This window comes from Pseudoliparis swirei, chromosome 19 (assembly GCF_029220125.1).
Source record: "Pseudoliparis swirei isolate HS2019 ecotype Mariana Trench chromosome 19, NWPU_hadal_v1, whole genome shotgun sequence".
Classification (NCBI taxonomy): domain Eukaryota; kingdom Metazoa; phylum Chordata; class Actinopteri; order Perciformes; family Liparidae; genus Pseudoliparis; species Pseudoliparis swirei.
The window spans coordinates 11,860,905-11,880,499 of NC_079406.1; the positions used below are offsets into that span (position 1 = coordinate 11,860,905).

The 19,595-nt window shown below is 42.0% G+C and overlaps 1 protein-coding gene across 1 annotated transcript in view; it reads right to left on the reverse strand.

Annotated features, from left to right (window-relative positions):
• Positions 1-19,595, reverse strand: part of nexmifb (neurite extension and migration factor b) — a 64,896-nt gene that overhangs the window by 14,812 nt on the left and 30,489 nt on the right. The window contains exon 2 of the mRNA XM_056439952.1: positions 122-252. Coding sequence (XP_056295927.1) covers positions 122-203 — 82 coding nt within the window. The 5' untranslated portion in view covers positions 204-252. The remainder of the gene's footprint in view (positions 1-121; positions 253-19,595) is intronic.

Below are 19,595 nucleotides of genomic sequence, written 5' to 3' on the forward strand. Positions count from 1 at the left end.
ATGTTCAAAGCAAATTATCAAATAAAGAAAGGCAAAATTAACATTCATATGCACATTTTCTAATTGAAAAGAAATTAGATATTATGTTAACAAGCTACAAATGGAAGACAAAAGTTTTCACCTGTGTTCTCCAGTACATTTGCATTATCTGGTTCTGAAGTCTTCACGATCAATGTGAGACTGCTGTCTGTTAACACATCCATCAATACGGCTCAACGCTTCACCTCCTATGCATCATTTTGACTGTCCCACCTGTTGAAAGAGAAAGCCAAAGAGAAACAGAGAAGACAGAGAGAAACAGAAAGAGAAGTGAGTGCGAAGGGGATCGTTAAAGGGTGACTGCCATGTGTCTAATGCAGAATAACATTAACAGCATTACATTACATTTCATTCCAACAAAAGTAGACCCTCATTTCTTCTCTTTATCGCAGATTCGTATACGATTAATTTAAACTTTACCAACCAAGAAGGTACACAGAGAGTCAAAGCTAAGATTACTATGGCAACTGTATGCCAAACTATCCTATTTGAAGCATCATTTAACATTTATAGCAGAGTCGTTAACCTATGCAAATCGTATATTGGCAGCTCTGAGCATATTTATTTATTGTAATTAGCTGACTCCCTCCCTTCTGTGTGCTTCGGCATCACAAAGAAACCCCGGCTCAGATAAGACAAATAAAAAATATGTGACAGTGGCAATACTTTTTGCTGTAGCAAGTGATGGTGGTGAAAGTGGGGGTGGGGATGAGTGAGCGCATATGTAGCAGGATGCAGTGCAGTGGGTACAATGTAAAACAATAATACGTTAAGTAGGTAGAGCGAGAAGATGGGGAAGTTTCTCTGCCTCCTAAACATTGGGTGGGTGGCACAGAGAAGAAAAAGCCTATTAACCTTGTGTGATTCCTCAACGAATAATGATGATACAACAGACTCTGGGCTAGTAAATGATGAACATTTGATGTTGTGTGCTCCTGCCTGTTTATGTTGTTTTCTTTTTTTTCCTTCTCTGGGGGAGTGGTGCTGCAGGATGACAAATGATCCAGGGGAGGGGATCTAATAACATGATCTCCTTGTGGTGTGAAAACTGTAGCTGGGAGATGAAGACAGACGGTAGACAATAAGACAAAGGTAGTATGCGGCTGACTACAAACAACTACCATCTCTTTTATCCTATTGCTTCTAAATGTCATTAGCTGTTCACTGACCTGAGTGGGGAGAGCTACCTGAAGGGAACCCCTGCTTCAGCTTACAGTTGCATAGATACACACCGGCTCAGTGGGTAATTACCTCATGAACCATCACAGCTACTCATATGTGCAACAGATACAAGAACCCCGTAGATAGACCCAGCTAGAACCCGTTCTTCTCTTAATAGAGAGGCTCTATTACTCCTAAAGACTCGGATTTAGTATACATGGCATTTGCAGATCTAAGATATGTTTGTTAGGTTATATTGTATAAATTTAGCATACTGAGAAATTGAAATTATACATCTGGCAACAGATACATTCCCTTCAACAAAGCATACATTGGAATTGGATATCCCCTCCTGAACAGGCTGACTCAGATGAGCTAAGCCCCGATTTATCAATGCAACAATCCACAGACTCAAAAAAGTGAAGTCACAGCAGCACCCTATTAGAAATAGTCTGCAGCCACTGAGCAGAGTGACAGTGACACAACACACAGCTGGGATGCTGGTAAGATTACAGAGGTCCTGCCAGAGCTCAGTGCCTACAGCTGATTGTGGATGTGTCGTGGGATCTCTGCATGTGTGTGTGTGCTTATGTCCATTTGCATGTGTGTTAAATAAAGCCCCAAGGCTGAGGATCCACAGCATCAGCATCCACTGGAAGAAGCTGCACATGCAATCACATGAAGAGTGAGAGAGTAAGACAGAGCATTTCACAACACTCCCCCCCCCCCCCCCCCGCCCCGCCGCCACCCAGCCCCCCATCCCTCCCTTTACCATCTCCACCACTCTGTCAAGACCTGACAAGAGGCCATTTTAATAATGAAGATGGACTAACTGCAATAGAGAGTGCACATAAATTGAAGCTACAGCCAACAAGCATGTCCAATTTGCCAAGCGGTTAAGCCTGATGTCTGGATGCAGCTTTAAGAGAGCGCTGCGCTGCCGTCAACAGGTTTGTGCAGACCTGATTCATCCATCCACATCATTAATACTTCACAGAGGGCACCATCATTTAACTCTGCAGCTGGATACCGCTCTTTAAACACCACACATTAGGACACGTAATCACTGAGCACTCATTTCTGGAGCATTCAGCAGGTGTCGGAAAATGGCTAGCACTTCTGACCCCGCCATTGTTCATTGCTTGAGCGTCGAGGTTCTTTGACAAACAGAAATAGAGACAAAGAGCAGAGAGTGGGAAAAGTCAAACAGAATGATTAGGATTTGATTCATCCTTTTTAGCCCTCCTCCACCTCCTCTACACACCATGTGTTAATGTGCTAGCTGTATAACAAGATAAGAACATGTTTACTCGCTCTATATGGAACTTATCAGTAGCACAATCTAACTCCTGCAAGCCTCTTCCCAGATCCCCGTTTCACTGCTTTTCTCCTTGATTCGATTGCGTTTCTCTCCAGTGAAGCAGCAACAAGAGGCATTGCTGGAGTGGGATCGTGTATAATTGCCAAACATACGAAGCAAGGTCCCACAGCAGTAGTATTCGTAGGTACAAAGAGCCCATTGTGTCAACAGAGGAAAGAGTTCGGGGTCAAGGAATAGATCCCCAACAGAGGAGCTCTCAAAGAGGGCATGGCGCCACAGGAAACACTGATCCAAACAGACAGCGCTGAAATGGCGACTCCTCTTTTCAGCACAGGTATACAGTTTTATAGCGGGCTTCTCCATCTGGCTGCAGACAAACTGAGAAGCCTGTCTCACAGGCCACGAGCTAGTTAGCTTGCAGCAATACGGGGTATAGTACAGAGAAACACAAATACAATAAAGGCACAGCAGCTACACAAAAATACTGAATCATAGAATTAGCTGTTTTGAACTTGTCTGTCAATTTGAAGGCCAAAGTTTCTAATATTGGGAAGAAAACCTTCACTCGGAACAACGGAAAGGTTCTGAGCACCTTTCAACAGAAGTCAAGACTCTTTCATGTCCAGTACATGCTTTACCTGCCTAGGTGGGTATATGAATTCATAAAAAATGAAGACACAACACACTCAATTCATGATTAGACATTATTAACTAGGGTGCTGGATTTTTAATGTAGCTGATAAAAATGTTAATATTAGGACATCACTTCAATTTGACTTTAAATACTGCCAGATGGACGTTTCGGGCAAGACGCCCTTCTTTGGGGATTGTCCTGGCATTAAATAATATACACAAGCAGGGTTAATGATAGGTGACCGCAACCACAACAAATACATCCAACAGAGGGAACCGGCACTTTTCCAGGCACACAGTCACATGATGTAGAAAACAAAAACAAACAAAACAACACAAACTATATTCACCTTAAAAGAAAGAAGAAAAATAAATATCCTCCTTCATCCCATTAGGAATTAATTTAACCTGTCCTACTATTGTCAAGAGGTCAAACTGTCTCCAACACCCAGACACTGTGCATCTAAAATCAAGAGAAGTGCTTGGATTGGGGGAGAACATGCAAACTTCCACACAGACAAGCCTCTGTTGCCCTGATATCTGGCAACGATGCTATTCACTAATCCAATCCATCATGCCGCCTCAATCTTTGCCATTTTCTTGTTTAATGATAAGTTTACTTGTCGTCCTGCCACTGTCTGTGCAGTGTATGTCTCAGTATGTCTCTCAATATGTTCCTACGGTATTGCAGGAGAAGCAGTAGCTCTCTGGCTCTCTTCCTTTCCCTCTTCTCTCTTACATACAACAGGTCAACAGCTCCTCACCGCAGATATGTCAGAGCTCTCCTCTTCTAAGGGCACTGGCACACAGGCAACCTCGGAGACGCAACGCTGTCAATGACCGACAGATCAAACACTTTGCATCACCTCCCATTTATTCAATGTTGCACTTGAATGTAACGCACAGGCAACAGCTGACTGGCCGCCAATACACTTTCATGTTCTGTGCCCGCAATAACAAGTGAGTTGTCAGTGTTTGGAATTAGACCCGGTTGGCCGAAATCAAGAGCACAATAATACAACTTTTTTTAGTGTTGAAATAATGTATATCACACTAAAGCACACATCGGAATTATATTAAATAATTAGACAGATGTTGACAAATTAATCAGACAGTGCAAAAAGCTGTACGCAAATAACTGACTTTATATGGTTCACAAGTTAGCAAACAATTGCTAATATACACATCCAGCTGACACAGTGAATCAGCATTCATTCCGAGTCATGTTTTGATCCATTATTCACTCTTCTTTTTTCTCTATTTTGTTTGGAGGTGATCAGGTCTATTCATGCTTTTCTGCTGTACGAGCGAACCAAAGTAAAGTTGTGAGGTGATATAAAGCATAATAGTAGGTTCATAATTATTTGTTGGTTAATCACTGCAAGTGACACTTTTCCCATGCAAGTCATTCTATAAAATGTTAATTTAAAGTAAACATATTGATACATTTTATAATGATTTATAATCAATAATTAGAACAAAATTGGATTATAATCAATAATTAGAAATAAAATTGGATTTTGTAAATGTATGACTCAATAATAGAAATAATAGTGACGAAACAATAATATTGTGCTGCATTACAAGACTAACTTCCCCCAAAAATAAAACAGTTGTGTCTGTATATCTTAATTTAGTGGTGCCTTCTACGTGTGCTTCTGCCACAATGCGTCTTTTTGATCAAACATGCTCCCCTGAAATCCCTGACATGGCCGTGGTGATATCCGCTTGAGATGATCATCGTCAATAACAGGCTGCTGAAGAGCGCAAGAAGCATCTGATAGGTAGAGATTGACTGTGAATCGGGATTATAGAGCTGGATCTTTATCAGCACAGCAAAACCAGAGCCAGATCTGGACAACTGTAACCACTGTTACCCTGAAGCCTCAGTCTGCTTCACAATAAAGGTGCAGGGCCCTGCTTGTATGTCAGAATCCAGCTTTTTCTCTGGAGACTATACAGTCAATTCATATTTTCTTCCTAATGAGCTCATGCTTCTGCTTGGATACATATGTTACTTCTGGCAAGCTTTAATCCAAGCTCTGGATTAATTTATCCTTCAGTTTACGCTCGCTGAAATTTGCTCAATTTAATGGAAATACTTTACTTACTCAGGTTTTGGGTTACTGTTTTCTTTTCTTTCAATAAATGTCTGTTAAGTCACTATACAACACACCACAATGGTGATTGGGCCTATTGCCCACTGGTACAAGTATTGAAATATTTATAGACAGTATTTACAAACTGGGTTTCTATGGAGATATTTCTCGTAAAGAAAAGGCTGTACACATACAAAATGGTATGCATACAATTCTGAAGCTCACGTCAACAAATATACTCCAGACTGCTGAACTCTAAGCACAATTTTCTTTAAAATTATAAATCAACCAGAACTGATAACAACCACACCATCTCCATGACAACTGAGCAGTTCCATTCACGAAAGAAGGTCGCGAGATGTGGAAACAAGAAAGTTGGACCTTGTGTTAAGATTTTTTATTATTTTATCATAATGTTATTTCCAAGGTCAACAATGAACCTTCAGCATTATGGAGTCTATCGTCAGTGTGAAACTAAGAGCTCCACACTGTACCAGCATTCACTGTGTATGAGGCTTCTTTAGACCGTGAGTAGACTGAATGTCTGTACATTTGGTCAGGGTTTTTCAATCTCCATACCAATACCAGGGCTTTGGCTTTTTAGTAGAAAAAAACGGGGATACTTATTTTATAAGTAAAACAACATCAGGCTTCACTTGAAAACCGCCTTCCTAACTTTGTAAAACACAATGTAACAAATAAATACATATCTATAAACGTATTGAATTGTTATGTACTAAATACTGATCACCCCATGTTCTCTGATACGTGAACCCGCTATGTAAGTCAATGTCGGACCGATGTGCGATGTAAGTATCGGTGCATCTCCAGTTTTTAAATAATAGCCTATTTTTAATACATTATTTAGATTATTAATTTATGTACTAGATGAATGAATAGATAAATAAAACACAAGCACCCTTTCAGCTGTGAGCAGTTTCCAACTGGACATTAGCTTGTTAGCTCGCATGTAGCTAACTGCCTGTAGCTCACAGTTTCCCATACAGATAGCACCTTTTAAGGACATAGTGCTTTGCTGCAACATACAGTATGACCAATAATTAGGTACTTATTGTTTCTTCACAAGTTTCTTTAGCCATGAAGGTCGAATCTCGTCAAGGGGTTGACACAAAAACATGGATAGGCTACCTGTAAAATATGATTCCATGCAAAACTGATCCGAAGACATTTAAATATTCCCTTTGCCAGAGACATACTGATTAATTTGTTTTGAGGCAGTCAGTGGATTGTATTGTATTCCACTGTAACACCCTGGACAAAATACAGTAACATTATCATGTTGTTGTTGAATTGTATTGTATTCCATTCCATTGCAAGCTGTTTATTACTTTGGTTTCACAACTATTGCCGTAGACTGTATTATTATTATTATTATTATTATTATTTTGTATTTCAGGTATGTTCGCCATTAGTGTCAGCCATTGTAATTTAATGGAGGGAAGCAATTACTGGTTCATCAAATTGAGACACAGTGTGCTTTAAAGAGAAAAATAATTTCAAATAATTGAAGTTATTTTAAAACAGCACACTTATATATTTAATCAATGCAGTGAAGTGAAAAAATAAAGATGTTCCACCTTGGCGTTTGCATATTACTCATCTCTTATTAAGTATATATTATCATGGAAATATATACACAGCGGAAGGAGATTGTGAATACATGTATTGTTAAATTAGTTAAGATAAAAGTTGTACTTACACAGAGATAATATTTGACCAAATAAATAAAACAAACACATGCTTTACATGATACTTTGAAAACCTTTTATATTAGATGTATATGCTGATTCCTGGACTGTTTATATTTTGCACAACCTGAGCCCTTCAGCAGCAAGGAGTGGAGGATAGTCAGCGATTAGGACAAGAGAACAACAAAAGCAGAGGGAAGGTCAAGAGTGAAGAAAAAACAACCGATTACAACACATCACTGCATGCCACCATAGACTGCTGCTGCATGTGTGTACAATACTGCTTCGTTCGGACAGATGATAAGTCAAAACAAGGCTCCTGCTGAAAACAAAATAAAGTGATGAAGTCTAAATGAGGATGGGGCCCCTCTGGTGAATGGCAGAGAGGAGAATGGCAATACGGTAGGTAGTAGGCAAGGTGTTAAAAGTTGATTAGGATGCTAAAGGTCACTTCGTCAAGCCTCATCATCTGTCCCATGGGGGCACAAGAAGCAGCTCAGTGCTTCAGCACTGATGCTAATGAGACAGAAGCAATGCCATCGTATGGATATGTCCTGCTCCCATGTACAGCAATCTTCGGATGGTACATGCACGCCAGTACCCAGTTAATGTGATGACGACAACAAAAACATCTTGACTAGCCTGAGGTTAATGTAACAAGCCCCGCCCCCGCACAAGAACACAGAGGAAGAATGGGTGAGGCATGTAAAGCTAAATGATTTGATCACAGATATTTGGACTGCAGTGAGGTTTAAACATGAATATGCACTACAAAACACACACACACACCCACACACAGGTTTACACACCATAAACATTCATATTACAGATTAATTTGCTCATTTAAGCAAATCTATGTTTGGTCCACCCACTACTCTTGAAGGGTCAGTCTTATGAAATGATTGCATATTTAATGAGGCTCTGCATACAAGGTCACACACACACACACACACATTCCCATACACACTATTTACATTCACAGTTAGTGTTCCCACTCAAAACAGTTAAAAACATGCTGATGTATGAGTAACTGCTGATACACAGAAGATGCATTCAGCCCCCCAAAACACAGAGTCAAAACTACCAATCAGGACAAGACCTTTGAACTCCTAACTGACACACAGACACACACACTTGCAAGCATCAACTCATCTTTATTGCAACAGAGAAAAAAGGTCAGCCATCAGAGATGCAATTATCATTTTCTAACAGGTGCATTTATTAGAGCTACGCTTCATTTGATTTTCTGAATCTAAATCAGGCAGGGGGGGTCGGGGGCCATTACACTGCAGTGATCAGTGCTAATACAGCGACTTAATGTCCTGCAGGTTTACATGCCTGTAAAGGCACTCTGTCAATGTCTGTTTCTGCTACAACAATGGCTGTCAGACACATTATGGGTTGAAGTAATCAATATTTTATATTACCACCACTTTGTTCTACCACTCGCATAATAAGCTCCACAATAATTGACATTTATGCAATTTTCAGGGCCACTGCCTTTCTTCTTTTAAAAAGTGAGAATGACGTGTGTGTGTGTGTGTGTGTGTGTGTGTGTATGTGAGTGTGTGTCTAACTGTATTTTTGTTTGTACTTATCTGTGTGTGTTTGTGTTTGATATTGTGTGTCTATTGTGTGCATACCATGTCATCTGTTCATGTAAGAACTAAATATGAAGTCCTTCATAATGAGAAGCCCATAAAGGTGAGACTGGATCACAGGGAAAGGGCATCAGAAGAAGAAGTGATGATGGTCGCTATGGTGCTGGCCTCCATAGCCAATCACAGCTGAGAAAGAAAAGAAAAAAGCCCAGCACATGTCGCAACACAATACCACGCTGTACTTATTTTAATTCAACCTCGACAAGAAAAGACCTGCTCCTACAGCGGAGATGATAGAAGAAAGCAAAATCACACTCAATATCAGTGTTGGCTACAACTGCTATCAATGACTAATCAATAGAGCAATGCACCTATGGCAGACGTGTTCCATTAGGTCTGCGGGTCAATGTGTTTGCCAGCAGATAGCACTAGTTTATTTTCCCTGACGCTTGTCCACAGTCTGATTCCCCTAGTGCATTATTAGCTGCCCTGCTTGGCACCATTTATGTGTTTCAGTGGTCAACTCTGGAATCCTATCAGTCAGTGACTCTTGGAAGGCAGAGGATGAGCACATGCAACCTCTGAACTCTGACGAGGATGACCCCATCTTAATTAGGTGTGTGTGTGTGTTACCAAACATCTGTTTCACTTGCACTATTACTCAACTGTCGGAGAAATATAATCAGATTCATAGCACAGACATAAGCAATATTGGTGAGTTGTGACGCAGAGGTGGGCTACATATTGAGGGAGATTACTAACAGACAGGAAACTGCAGCTAAATCGTAACCACCCAATATGTTATTGGCTGGTTTAACTAAACTGTGAACATGTTGGGGTTTTTTTATTTTATACATCAGGTCATTTGTCCTTGGGTTTATATTTCTGTTTTTTTTGTCAGTGGCAAGCTCTTTTGTCACTATCACTACACAGGCTGACAAACAGAATGTGAGAACATGCACATAACACAAGAGCTAGTAATTAATTAAATGACCTCCGAATGCTGCACCTACAGCAGCACTTTCTCATCACAGCAGCCACACACACACACAGAGACAGACACACACTCATACTAGAATAGAATGCCAGTCTGTAGCTGCTGGAACCTGCCAATTATTCTGGACTTTACTGGAACCTTGCTGCATCGGAGGTGTGATTGGAATAACAACCATCCTCCAATCCACGCAATTCTCCATTTCCCGTAGGGCTGCACTGAAACAGCAGGGAAAGACGAGATGGTAGCAGCGATGAGGAAGAAGATGTGTACGAGACAGAGGAAGGGGAGAGAAAGAGAAAACAAAAAGCTAAGGATTACATGAGGAAGAAGAAGAGGGTGGGGGAGACAAAGCCGGGGCTCTGTGGCAACATGCAGAGGCAGTGTGAGAGTGAGTGCTGTCTGAGTGACACTCACTCTCATATCCCCCCCTCTGGGGAAATAACCCCCTTAATCCAGCATGCTCTTTCAGATAGACAAGATCACCCTTCTTCTCCCAGCAAGGATATAAAACGCTCCCCCTTGTGATTCAAATACCAGGGAAGAGAGCTGGAAATCGAAGAGGCAACAATGTGATGTGGCGCAGCGAGAGAAAGACATCAATGCCCGTCTCCTCCTCTCCAGCAGCTGACTCGCTACCATGGTTGGAGGCTCAAAGTCATTGGTTAATACTAGAGGAAGTGGCCTGCCATTGGCCTGTTTGTTTGGAGTGGCATAACATTGGTAGTAAGAGGCATCATTTTAGAGAGTAAGGCACTTTTTACATCTGCTTTTTATAGGACACAGGAACCATATTTTCTGTTAGAACATTTGTGTATTTCTGTTACAATATTCTGAACTACTATATTCTTCCTGCTGTTTTTAACACCAAGCCTCTCTTCGTAATATACTTTTTAATAAGCACACACAATGTGACAAACACTCGGAGACAGGCTTAATTAACAGTACATAGCACTGGACAGACAACGGAATCAATAAAGTAAAGGCGTGCCCGGTCGCAGCAGGCCGAGCGGCAGGACCCGCCAACAACGCAGCCTTTCAGTGTAAATCGAGGGAGGTCTTTTTCTCTCCTTACTGGTAAATCACTCCCCAGCCAGGCTGCTTGGCACACAGAGCGAACTGCAGAGCTAGGACGACACAGTGTGATATTATATTAGCATTACAAAGGCTTTCCCACCATCTGTGACACACAGTGGGAAAAAAAATCACTTTTCTGTTTCCAAGCCCAGAGTACTGATGTTTCCATAGGTTCTGTGAGGGGGATTTATGGGGGTGTGGAAGGGGATGACAAATGAACTACGCATTTATTGCAGCCTCTCTGACACGTGTGATTCACCTCCAGTTCAGTAGGCTACATACACGTAGTACGCTCAAAGCCTCGCGGTTATCCAAAGCCTTTTAACTTCATCTCAGGGTTAACAAATAGTTTTCTAATGGCTGTGAATACCCATATCAGAGTTCAACCCTGTACACTCCGTGGCATTTCTACTCTTATTCAAAAAGATAGGTTAGGTTTATGATCATTTTCTAGCATAGCGTATGATGAAATAAATCCATAAAGTGCTATGTTCTCATCAAAGCAAATAGAGGTTTGTGCTTCACTCAGTGGCCTCGGGGAATGAATGGACTTGGCTCGTCCACTCAGCTCTCCTTGCTTTCCACTGTAGGCTGTCGTCACTAGCCCCTGGTCGTATGCCAGTCGCCTACTTGGCAGGGAAAGGTGCTGTACAAAGCAACTGGCAGGTCTGGTAAATAATGCTGATGGAGTGTGATATAGAGAGAAGCATCTCCTTTATTCCACACAGCCACTCTATCTGTTTCAGCGGGGAGAAAGGAGAGAGAGACACATACAGCCTGCTTTTTTCTCCAATCTATTCGACTGTCGAAGGAGGAAATAAAAAGTACCTAGCTCCTCTTTGTGTTATCTTTCATGATGTTTGCCAGCTTAAGAAAAACCAATAGCCCTCAGCCAATGGCTGACCAGAATACCATGCACTGCAGGAGCAGACAACTTGCCAACAGCTGGGATTTACAGTTGAAACGTCATGCATACAATTACACAGATGAAGGAGGGACGAGTGGACAAAAGCAATGCAGCGTTGAGGGGAAACACTCATCGAGGCAATCATGCAAAGCCCCCTACTTAGTTAGTAAAAGAGGATGGTGGGAGATTGAAAGGAAAACACATGATTATCATAGTGACTTTATAGTTCCAACTCTGGCATTAATACAGAAACAAGCTTTATACATGCAGGAACTATAGCAGAGCTAGACCAGTACCAGAAATACTGCCATTAACTCATTATCATTATTTTTATTCACCACAATTACATACCGCTATCAATGCCTCCTGTGCGGACATGACAGAGGTGTGCAGCTTACCAGAGGCTATAGGAGAAAGCCCACCATGCTCTACGGGCACACATTCGGGACAGTGGGCAAATAAAACATGAACACTTATCACAGTGAAAGGGAAGAATATCCTGTAAATGGCAGTGCATGTTCCGATAAAAAAGGCTCTGCACCAACCTGTAATCTATATATTTAAGTGAATACTTTGCCCATGGATCCGTGTCATCTGATGTGTGTATTAACTGTGAGTATTGCTGCATCTAAAGACCATATATGGCTAAGTGGCAGCATACAAATCGAATCCACTCTCATTCACATGGGAGTGTAAAGGGACAATGAGGTTTTAAGCCCAGTTTAATATTCCTGTCACTGAGTCACATTCTGAAAACTCCTGTAGATGCATCCGGCATCTTCCCTTTCACAAAAAGTAATTTGCATTAGCATAAGGCCCAGAATATCCAGCCTAGTGAAGCAGTCAGGACGACATCCTGGCAAGACCGAAGGTAGCAGGGTTAGCTCTCTTGTCATATCCAATATCCACCTCTTGTAGATAGGGAAAGGCAGTCCAAATATTCTGCATAAAGGAGAGGCACTGAAATCACCTCTCATAAAATATGACACGGGAGCTAGCTCACACTGGTTAAAGCATGATGAAAGGAATGGAATCCAGCACAGCTCCCTCTCTGTGGATAATCAAACAACCCTGGCGCTAAAAGCATGGCATTCAAATTCAATTGGAAAAGCTACTGCTGTCTGAGAAAAGACGCAAGAGGAAAAATACATTACTGTTTTGAACTTTAGTGGGAGCGCAAAGGATGCATTTTATAATGCATATAAAACATAAACCAGCACAATAGTTAGCACTTGGTTCGTGCATAATGCAATGAAAATAATAAAGATTTGTGCAGGCATGATCTTGACGTCAACTCGGAGCATGAAAGCCACATCAAATCGCTGACGGAAACATATTAACTAGCAGACAATTACAATATATCACATGGAATAAATCCTTGTTGCAACAAGGTGATCGCCGTGTACAGCGCAAGTGTCAGAGAAAAGACCAAGGATTAAAACATGTGAGAAATAAATGTGCCTTAAAAGAATCCTTACAATGTACTGGTTAATGTCTCTAAGGGAAAATACATATACCGTTGATGCACATCAAAGAGCTGCACATGTTCACTGACACAACAACAGCAGGCTTTTAGACTTTTACATGTAGTGGTGCAGAACAGCCGGGGCAATGGAGACGGAGCCTGACTGCTTTGTTACAGAGTGTGAAGTGGAGCTGGAAGCAGAGAGGGAGATGGGAATGTCTCAGTGACAGAGGCTGATGAAAGCCCCGCACAGAGCAGTCAAAAGCACCAACACATGACACAGCTCATAACTGCTCACCATCCAGGACAGGATCACATTCACGTAGTCCTCTGCTTCATGTATATTTAAACACTCCTTAGCTCCAGCTCTATTGCAGTAAAAAAAAACGTTGCTTTTTCAAGACATACACACACACACACACACACACACACACACACACTTACATATGCATATACATGAAGTCTCAGGGCGAGTCTCACATAGCAGTGAGCTGAAAAGACGAAGCCGCGGATGACCCCGAAATGGAAAGATTAACTGTTTTCTTTACGTCATTGTTGCATTTTAATTAATCGCAGGATTGAGCAGGCTGTAGTGGCTCTGACACATTAAGACAGTGTGATCTTCACACATGGGTGTATCTTCAAGGCCCTTGGTGTGTTTGTGTATGGGTGTCAATGTGAGAAAGCGCGTAGGTGTATTTGCTTGACTATATCTTTGTGTAAGAGGAAAAAAGGAATGACGCGATGATGAGAGCAACTGAGTGAGAAGGAGAGAAAGTGTATAGACATGAGGGCTGAGAGCGAATGAGAGGCAGCGAAAACATGGTGGTGAGAGAGGAGGGGGGTGTCTCTGTGAGCCCAGAGGGTAGGTAAGATTACAGATGTACACACAATGTTCTGGAGCACAGGCCAAGGGCTGAATAACAGAGTGTTGCTGTTTCTCCAGAGCTGCTTGCTTCAGCTCACTCTGTGTCTTGTTCTGCTCAATGCCCAGGGCAGCATTCAGAGACTCTCCCCCAGTAACAGCACAGACAGACTCTCATATCCCAAATAGTTTCTCCAACAGAATAGCACAGTTGTTGATGAGCCTTTACAACAACGAGAAAACAGCCAGGGTGAAGAAATTCAAAGAGAAGTCTCACATTTTTCTTCACAGCAACGTTCTTTTGTCATTAGCCCTTCAGATTAAATGTTATAATAATCATATTTTTGTTAGGTTAGCTATATGTTAAAATGTAGGGTAGTAGGTAACGGCCTACTCCTTTGCTTCCTTCTTTTATAATTTGAACCAGATTACGGTGATACTACAATTATCTTAAATGTCATGTAAACATTCAGGCTTGTTAGTCAAATGAGGGTAGAAATAACCCTATTAATGTGGATTACATGTCAATCTTGTGAATTACTGTGGCACGTATAGAGTTTAGTCTAACTTCTGTCTCTGTTCTGATTCTGATCATAGAAATGTGTCTCACTTACACACAGCCAAACAACAGCAAAACAATAAACAACAGTGACCCTAATGTTTTCCGTCTCTTAATTTGAGACAACAATAATATATTGTCTGCAGGCTGCAACAAACCCTTCCAACAACAATCCTGATCATCAAAAACTGATAATCATGTCGGGTGAACATTACTGTTCGTAAGCTTTAATTGTGCCTTTACCTTAATCTTGTTGTCCCCTTAACTGGGTTATAATGAGCACTTAAATACAGATGGTCTCACAAGTATTTGCATTTTCAGGAAGTATTGAAGGTGGTAGAGTGTCAGAAAATAAGGGGAGAGCCAAACGTCATTTTAAAAGATAACTTAACCACATTTCTGTTGTGATCAACAGCTCACATATAGATGTTTTATAAATACCATTTGTTAATTTGTACAAATGCGGATTGACTTTGCGATGAATTGATGTTGAAAGGATGTTGCGTATTGTCATTCGGATCAAAAGTCGCACTAAGTTATAAACTTAAATTGTTAATATTATTCTTGTTTTTATTTAAATTGTCCAATAATATCATTGTTGAGTTGTACTTGAAAAATGTATGTCCTAATAAAACCTATCATATTTAATTTAAATTTTAACATGATGCTGTTAGTCATAGAGCAAGCAAGTAATTGTGGTTGTGATAAGTGTTGCATGCAGTGCTGTACGAGCTGACTACTATGGCTCTCAGAAAATTGTTTGACTTTTGTCCATCACTGTAACGGCGCTACCGAACAAAAAAGTTTGCTGCAGGGGCTGACAATTAATCAGTAATGTGTTGCGCAGTGGCAGAAGATACATTCTGCACACTGTTTTTTCAGGGGGGTAGTAATAGTAGAAATATACACTGTGCATTATGCATACTGCACTGCTGTCGGGGAATTCTTCTTTTGTCAGGCAGTTTGAATTTGTTAATCTCCATTTTGTTTGAATAAAAGACTGACATCCAAAAAGGAGAATGGGAAAGCTGCACACTAATTTCCGTCAATGCAGTTATAATTACTTGCAGTTAAAGAAATCAACACTTCTGCAAACAGTTACCTGACTGGAATTCATACTGACTAAACAGGCATTTAACATCAGAGAAAGGCCAATCCAAGGAATGCCTGAAACAAAAATGTCCGCATATGAAAGAAAAAAATCCATCAAAATGTAGAGAAATGCAGGATAACATTTAATAGAAAACATCCCATGCTTACATTTTCAAAAGGAATAAACCAGAATCTATTATATTTGTTGATTTATCTGGTCTAAAATATTAAAATTAAGCATTATATGAAGCTCAAGCAGAAGTTCAGTAAGGAAGACACTCTTTACACTCCTGTTCATTTATAATCTCAGTTGTTAATTCTCCCAGCAATTTCTCCATCAGCTGATTGGGGGTTTGATGTTAAATGAACCAATCTGGTTCTGTGCCGTTTCTGTAAGCCAATCACACTGTTGTTGTCAACATTTTAAATGGTTTCTCCTCTTTGCTACTGTCACTTGTCATTTTAGCTCAAACCGATACAAGCCTCCTCCCCCCAGGCTCAGCCAATCAGCGGTCAGTCCTGCTCCTCATTCAACATCAGATTACAGCAACTCCCTTCACCACCACCACCACCAGTGTCTGGACTCCAGGGGGATACTGCCTTCACAGATATCAGCATCACTACCCCTCCCGTATCCTAATTCAGTCCAATCGCCAGAGACTTTGCACTATTCTAATATATGCAATTGTAATACATTATTGTTCAACTCTAAACAAGTCTCTCCTGATTGAAATGTCTCCATATGAAGCCTATTTCTATTTTGTGGATTCCTACCCTACTTGTTTTTTTATCCTATGTTTTCTTTGTATGTGGACATTGTATTTACCCTGATAAAGTCAGTTAACAAAAATGTTAATCTCTAATGAAATTTAATAAATCGTATCAGAATATAATGAGCTTGTAGCTTTGTAATTTTATCCAAGGCATCTTAAATCTGCAACGTATTTTTACAATACAGAACGCCACATTACATTTCAAATGGTAACTGGGCATGAGTCAGTTACAACTTGGAGGAAGTTGTGTTGAGAACGTTCGGGTCACTGAGTAGGCGCGTGTTGAATTAGTGCCACAGAAAATGTGACAAACAACAAAGCAGAGTCCAATACAAGCATGATCATGAGCTACTCAAAAAAAAAGAGTATCAGCGTCCATACAGCCTTACGACTTCTTGACTGATAACATCACAAGTCAGTGCCAACTAAAATATACAGCAAGTCAGTTCTGCCTACTCAATTTTTTTTACTACTGTCAACACAAGGATAAAGAGCTATTCTCATAGCATGTATTAGTGGATCCTACATGCAAACTCCAGAATCCCTTTAGTGTTAAAGCTTATCAAAACACTGTTTAATGCATCTCTGGCAGATCTGGTGAGGTCAAGATATTTTACTGCTGGTAGGATATATGAGGTTCTTTTCTTTTACTTAATCACAGTGGCAGCAGGACTGGCATGTCCATTTAATCATCTGTTTCTGTGCAGCACACGAAACGAGAAGCAGAACTTCTTCCACAAGTTTATACTGTACAAAACCTTTTTTTATGGATAATCTAAATAATATTTTCCAACATCAGAATAGCTTTGATGTGGGAATAGCAGAAATACAATCATGTAAACTGCAACAGTAAAACAAGATAATTTATTTCATACAGGATACAGTGTTGTATCATCATTATGTCATTTGTTTGTATACTTTTATCTACATCCCAGGGAGAATAGCTGCAGTGAAACAACATCGAATGGGGATCCAAGTACACCAACAAACAAAGAGAGAACTGTGCAGACATCCCTCTCTTTGAAAATAGCTTTGTGGACATCATTAGGCATGGAATGAAACATCATCTGTCCTTTGATGTATATTTACATGCTCTGTATTCCTTAGTTTCCACTTAGTAGAAGCCAACCTGGACTGTCTTCAGGGCTCATCAGGAAACGTAAGTTATGTCCATAACTACGGATCTATGAGACCGAAGGATGACCGTCACCACGGTCTTCACCTTGAATGAAGCCTTCTTCTTCCTATCTGCGAGATCATAATATCAACAATGTCATGTGACTGACCGTAAGAGGCTGGCCGTAGGCTATAAAGCAACCGGAAAACCACACCTCTTCCTCCTGCCTGAAACGCCTCAGCCCATTCTGAGCGACAAGAGATGGTGACGGTCATCCTTCGGTCTCATAGATCCGTAGTTATGGACATAACTTACGATCTATTTCGACCTCACTCTGACCGTCACCACGGTCTTCAGCTTGGATGACTAATATCAGCATTGTCGCGAGGAACGGAAGATTCCACCGCCTCACCAACATGCTCGGCGGCCGACATGAGAACTGTGGCGCCAAGTGCCATAGACGTCACATTGACTCTATAAAACCTTGCAAACGTGCATGAAGTACTCCATGATGCTGCTGCACAAATGTCCCCAACAGCAACTCCCTTTAGAGCTGCCCATGAAGTGGCCACACTGCGTGTGGAGTGGGCCACCAGACCTTCTGGGACTGGGAAATCTTGGTTAGAGTAAGCCTGAGCAATTGTCTCTACCAACCAGTGGGACAGACGCTGCTTAGACAGGGGGTGACCAAACTTCTTGCCCCCATAACAAACGAACAGCTGAGTGTGTGCCTGCCTCAGCGTCCGAGTACGATCAACATAGGCCTTCAGTGCCCTGACTCGACACAATGTATGAAGAGCCGCTCCCTCTTGGCAAGATGGATCAGGTTGGAATGTTTCCATTTCAATAGCCTGATTCACTGTCTGAGGGCTTACCACCTTAGGGAGGAAGAACGGGTTCGGCCACAGGGACACCCCTGCATATTCTGCTCTCCACCTCAAGCACTCGCTGCTCACAGACAGTGCGTGTAGCTCGCTCACCCTCTTGGCAGAGCAAATGGCCAAAAGGAATGCAGTTTTGTGTGACAGAAACTTAAAATCTGACTGTTCCAGTGGTTCGTATGGGGCTGTAGCCAAGGACCTCAACACCAAAGGTAGGTCCCAAGATGGAGCCCGTAAACTCCTGCCTGGGCGTAGACGGTTAGCACCTTTTAGAAACTGGGACACTATGGGGTGCTTCCCTATCGAAAGCCCCCCCCCCCCCAGTGTGTCATGGAAAGTAGAAATAGCCGCAGTGTAGCCCCTCAGGGTGCTAGCTGCCCTACCTGCCTCCAGCAGCGACTGGAGGAAGTCAAGTACCAAAGCCACCGGGCAGGTGACGGGATCTGCCCCTTTATGGTGGCACCATGATGAGAACAATTTCCACCTTTGCTTGTAATTGTAGCATGTGGAGGGTGCTCTAGCATTATCTATGGCCTCCCGAACAGCTTCACTCAGGTCATGAGAGACGGACTGAGAAGGGGCCAAGCCCACAGCTGCATAACAGCTGGCTTGGGGTACCAAATGTTTCCTCCCGCCTGGGACAGAAGGTCCGCCCTGAGTGGCAAGGGCCAAGGTCGGCCGTGAACCAGGCGAAGGAGGGCCGGAAACCAATGTCTCCCCGGCCACCGTGGGGCTACCAACAGAACCTTGTAGTGCCCCCGGTTGATTCTTTCCAACACATGAGGAATCAATGGTAGCGTACAGTAACCCCTTCGGCCACTCGTGAGACAGAGCATCCAGGCCCAGAGGACCGCCTGGGGGCCTCAGGGAAAACTACAGCTGGCAATGGGCTGTTTCCTTGGATGCAAACAGATCTACCTGAGCCATGCCAAATTGAGTCGACAAACTCGCCACCACTTCTGGGTGTAGTCTCCATTCCCCCGGGAGAGGCCCCGATCTGGAGAGGAGGTCTGCAGCCTGATTCAGCGCCCCTGGTACATAGACAGTCTTTAGTGAGGCCAGACGTGGAAAAGCCCAAGGCAGAAGCCTCTGTGCAACCTTGAGGCATCGCAGAGACTTCGTGCCGCCTTGATTTGTAATTTGTGAAATTGGGCTATACAAATAAACTGAATTGAATTGAATTGAATGATTGACATGGTAAACTGCGGCAGAGCTGTCCGACTTCACCAGGACATGCCTGCCGCGTATGAATGGGAGAAAGGCCCTGAGAGCCAGATGCACAGCACTCAGCTCGAGCACATT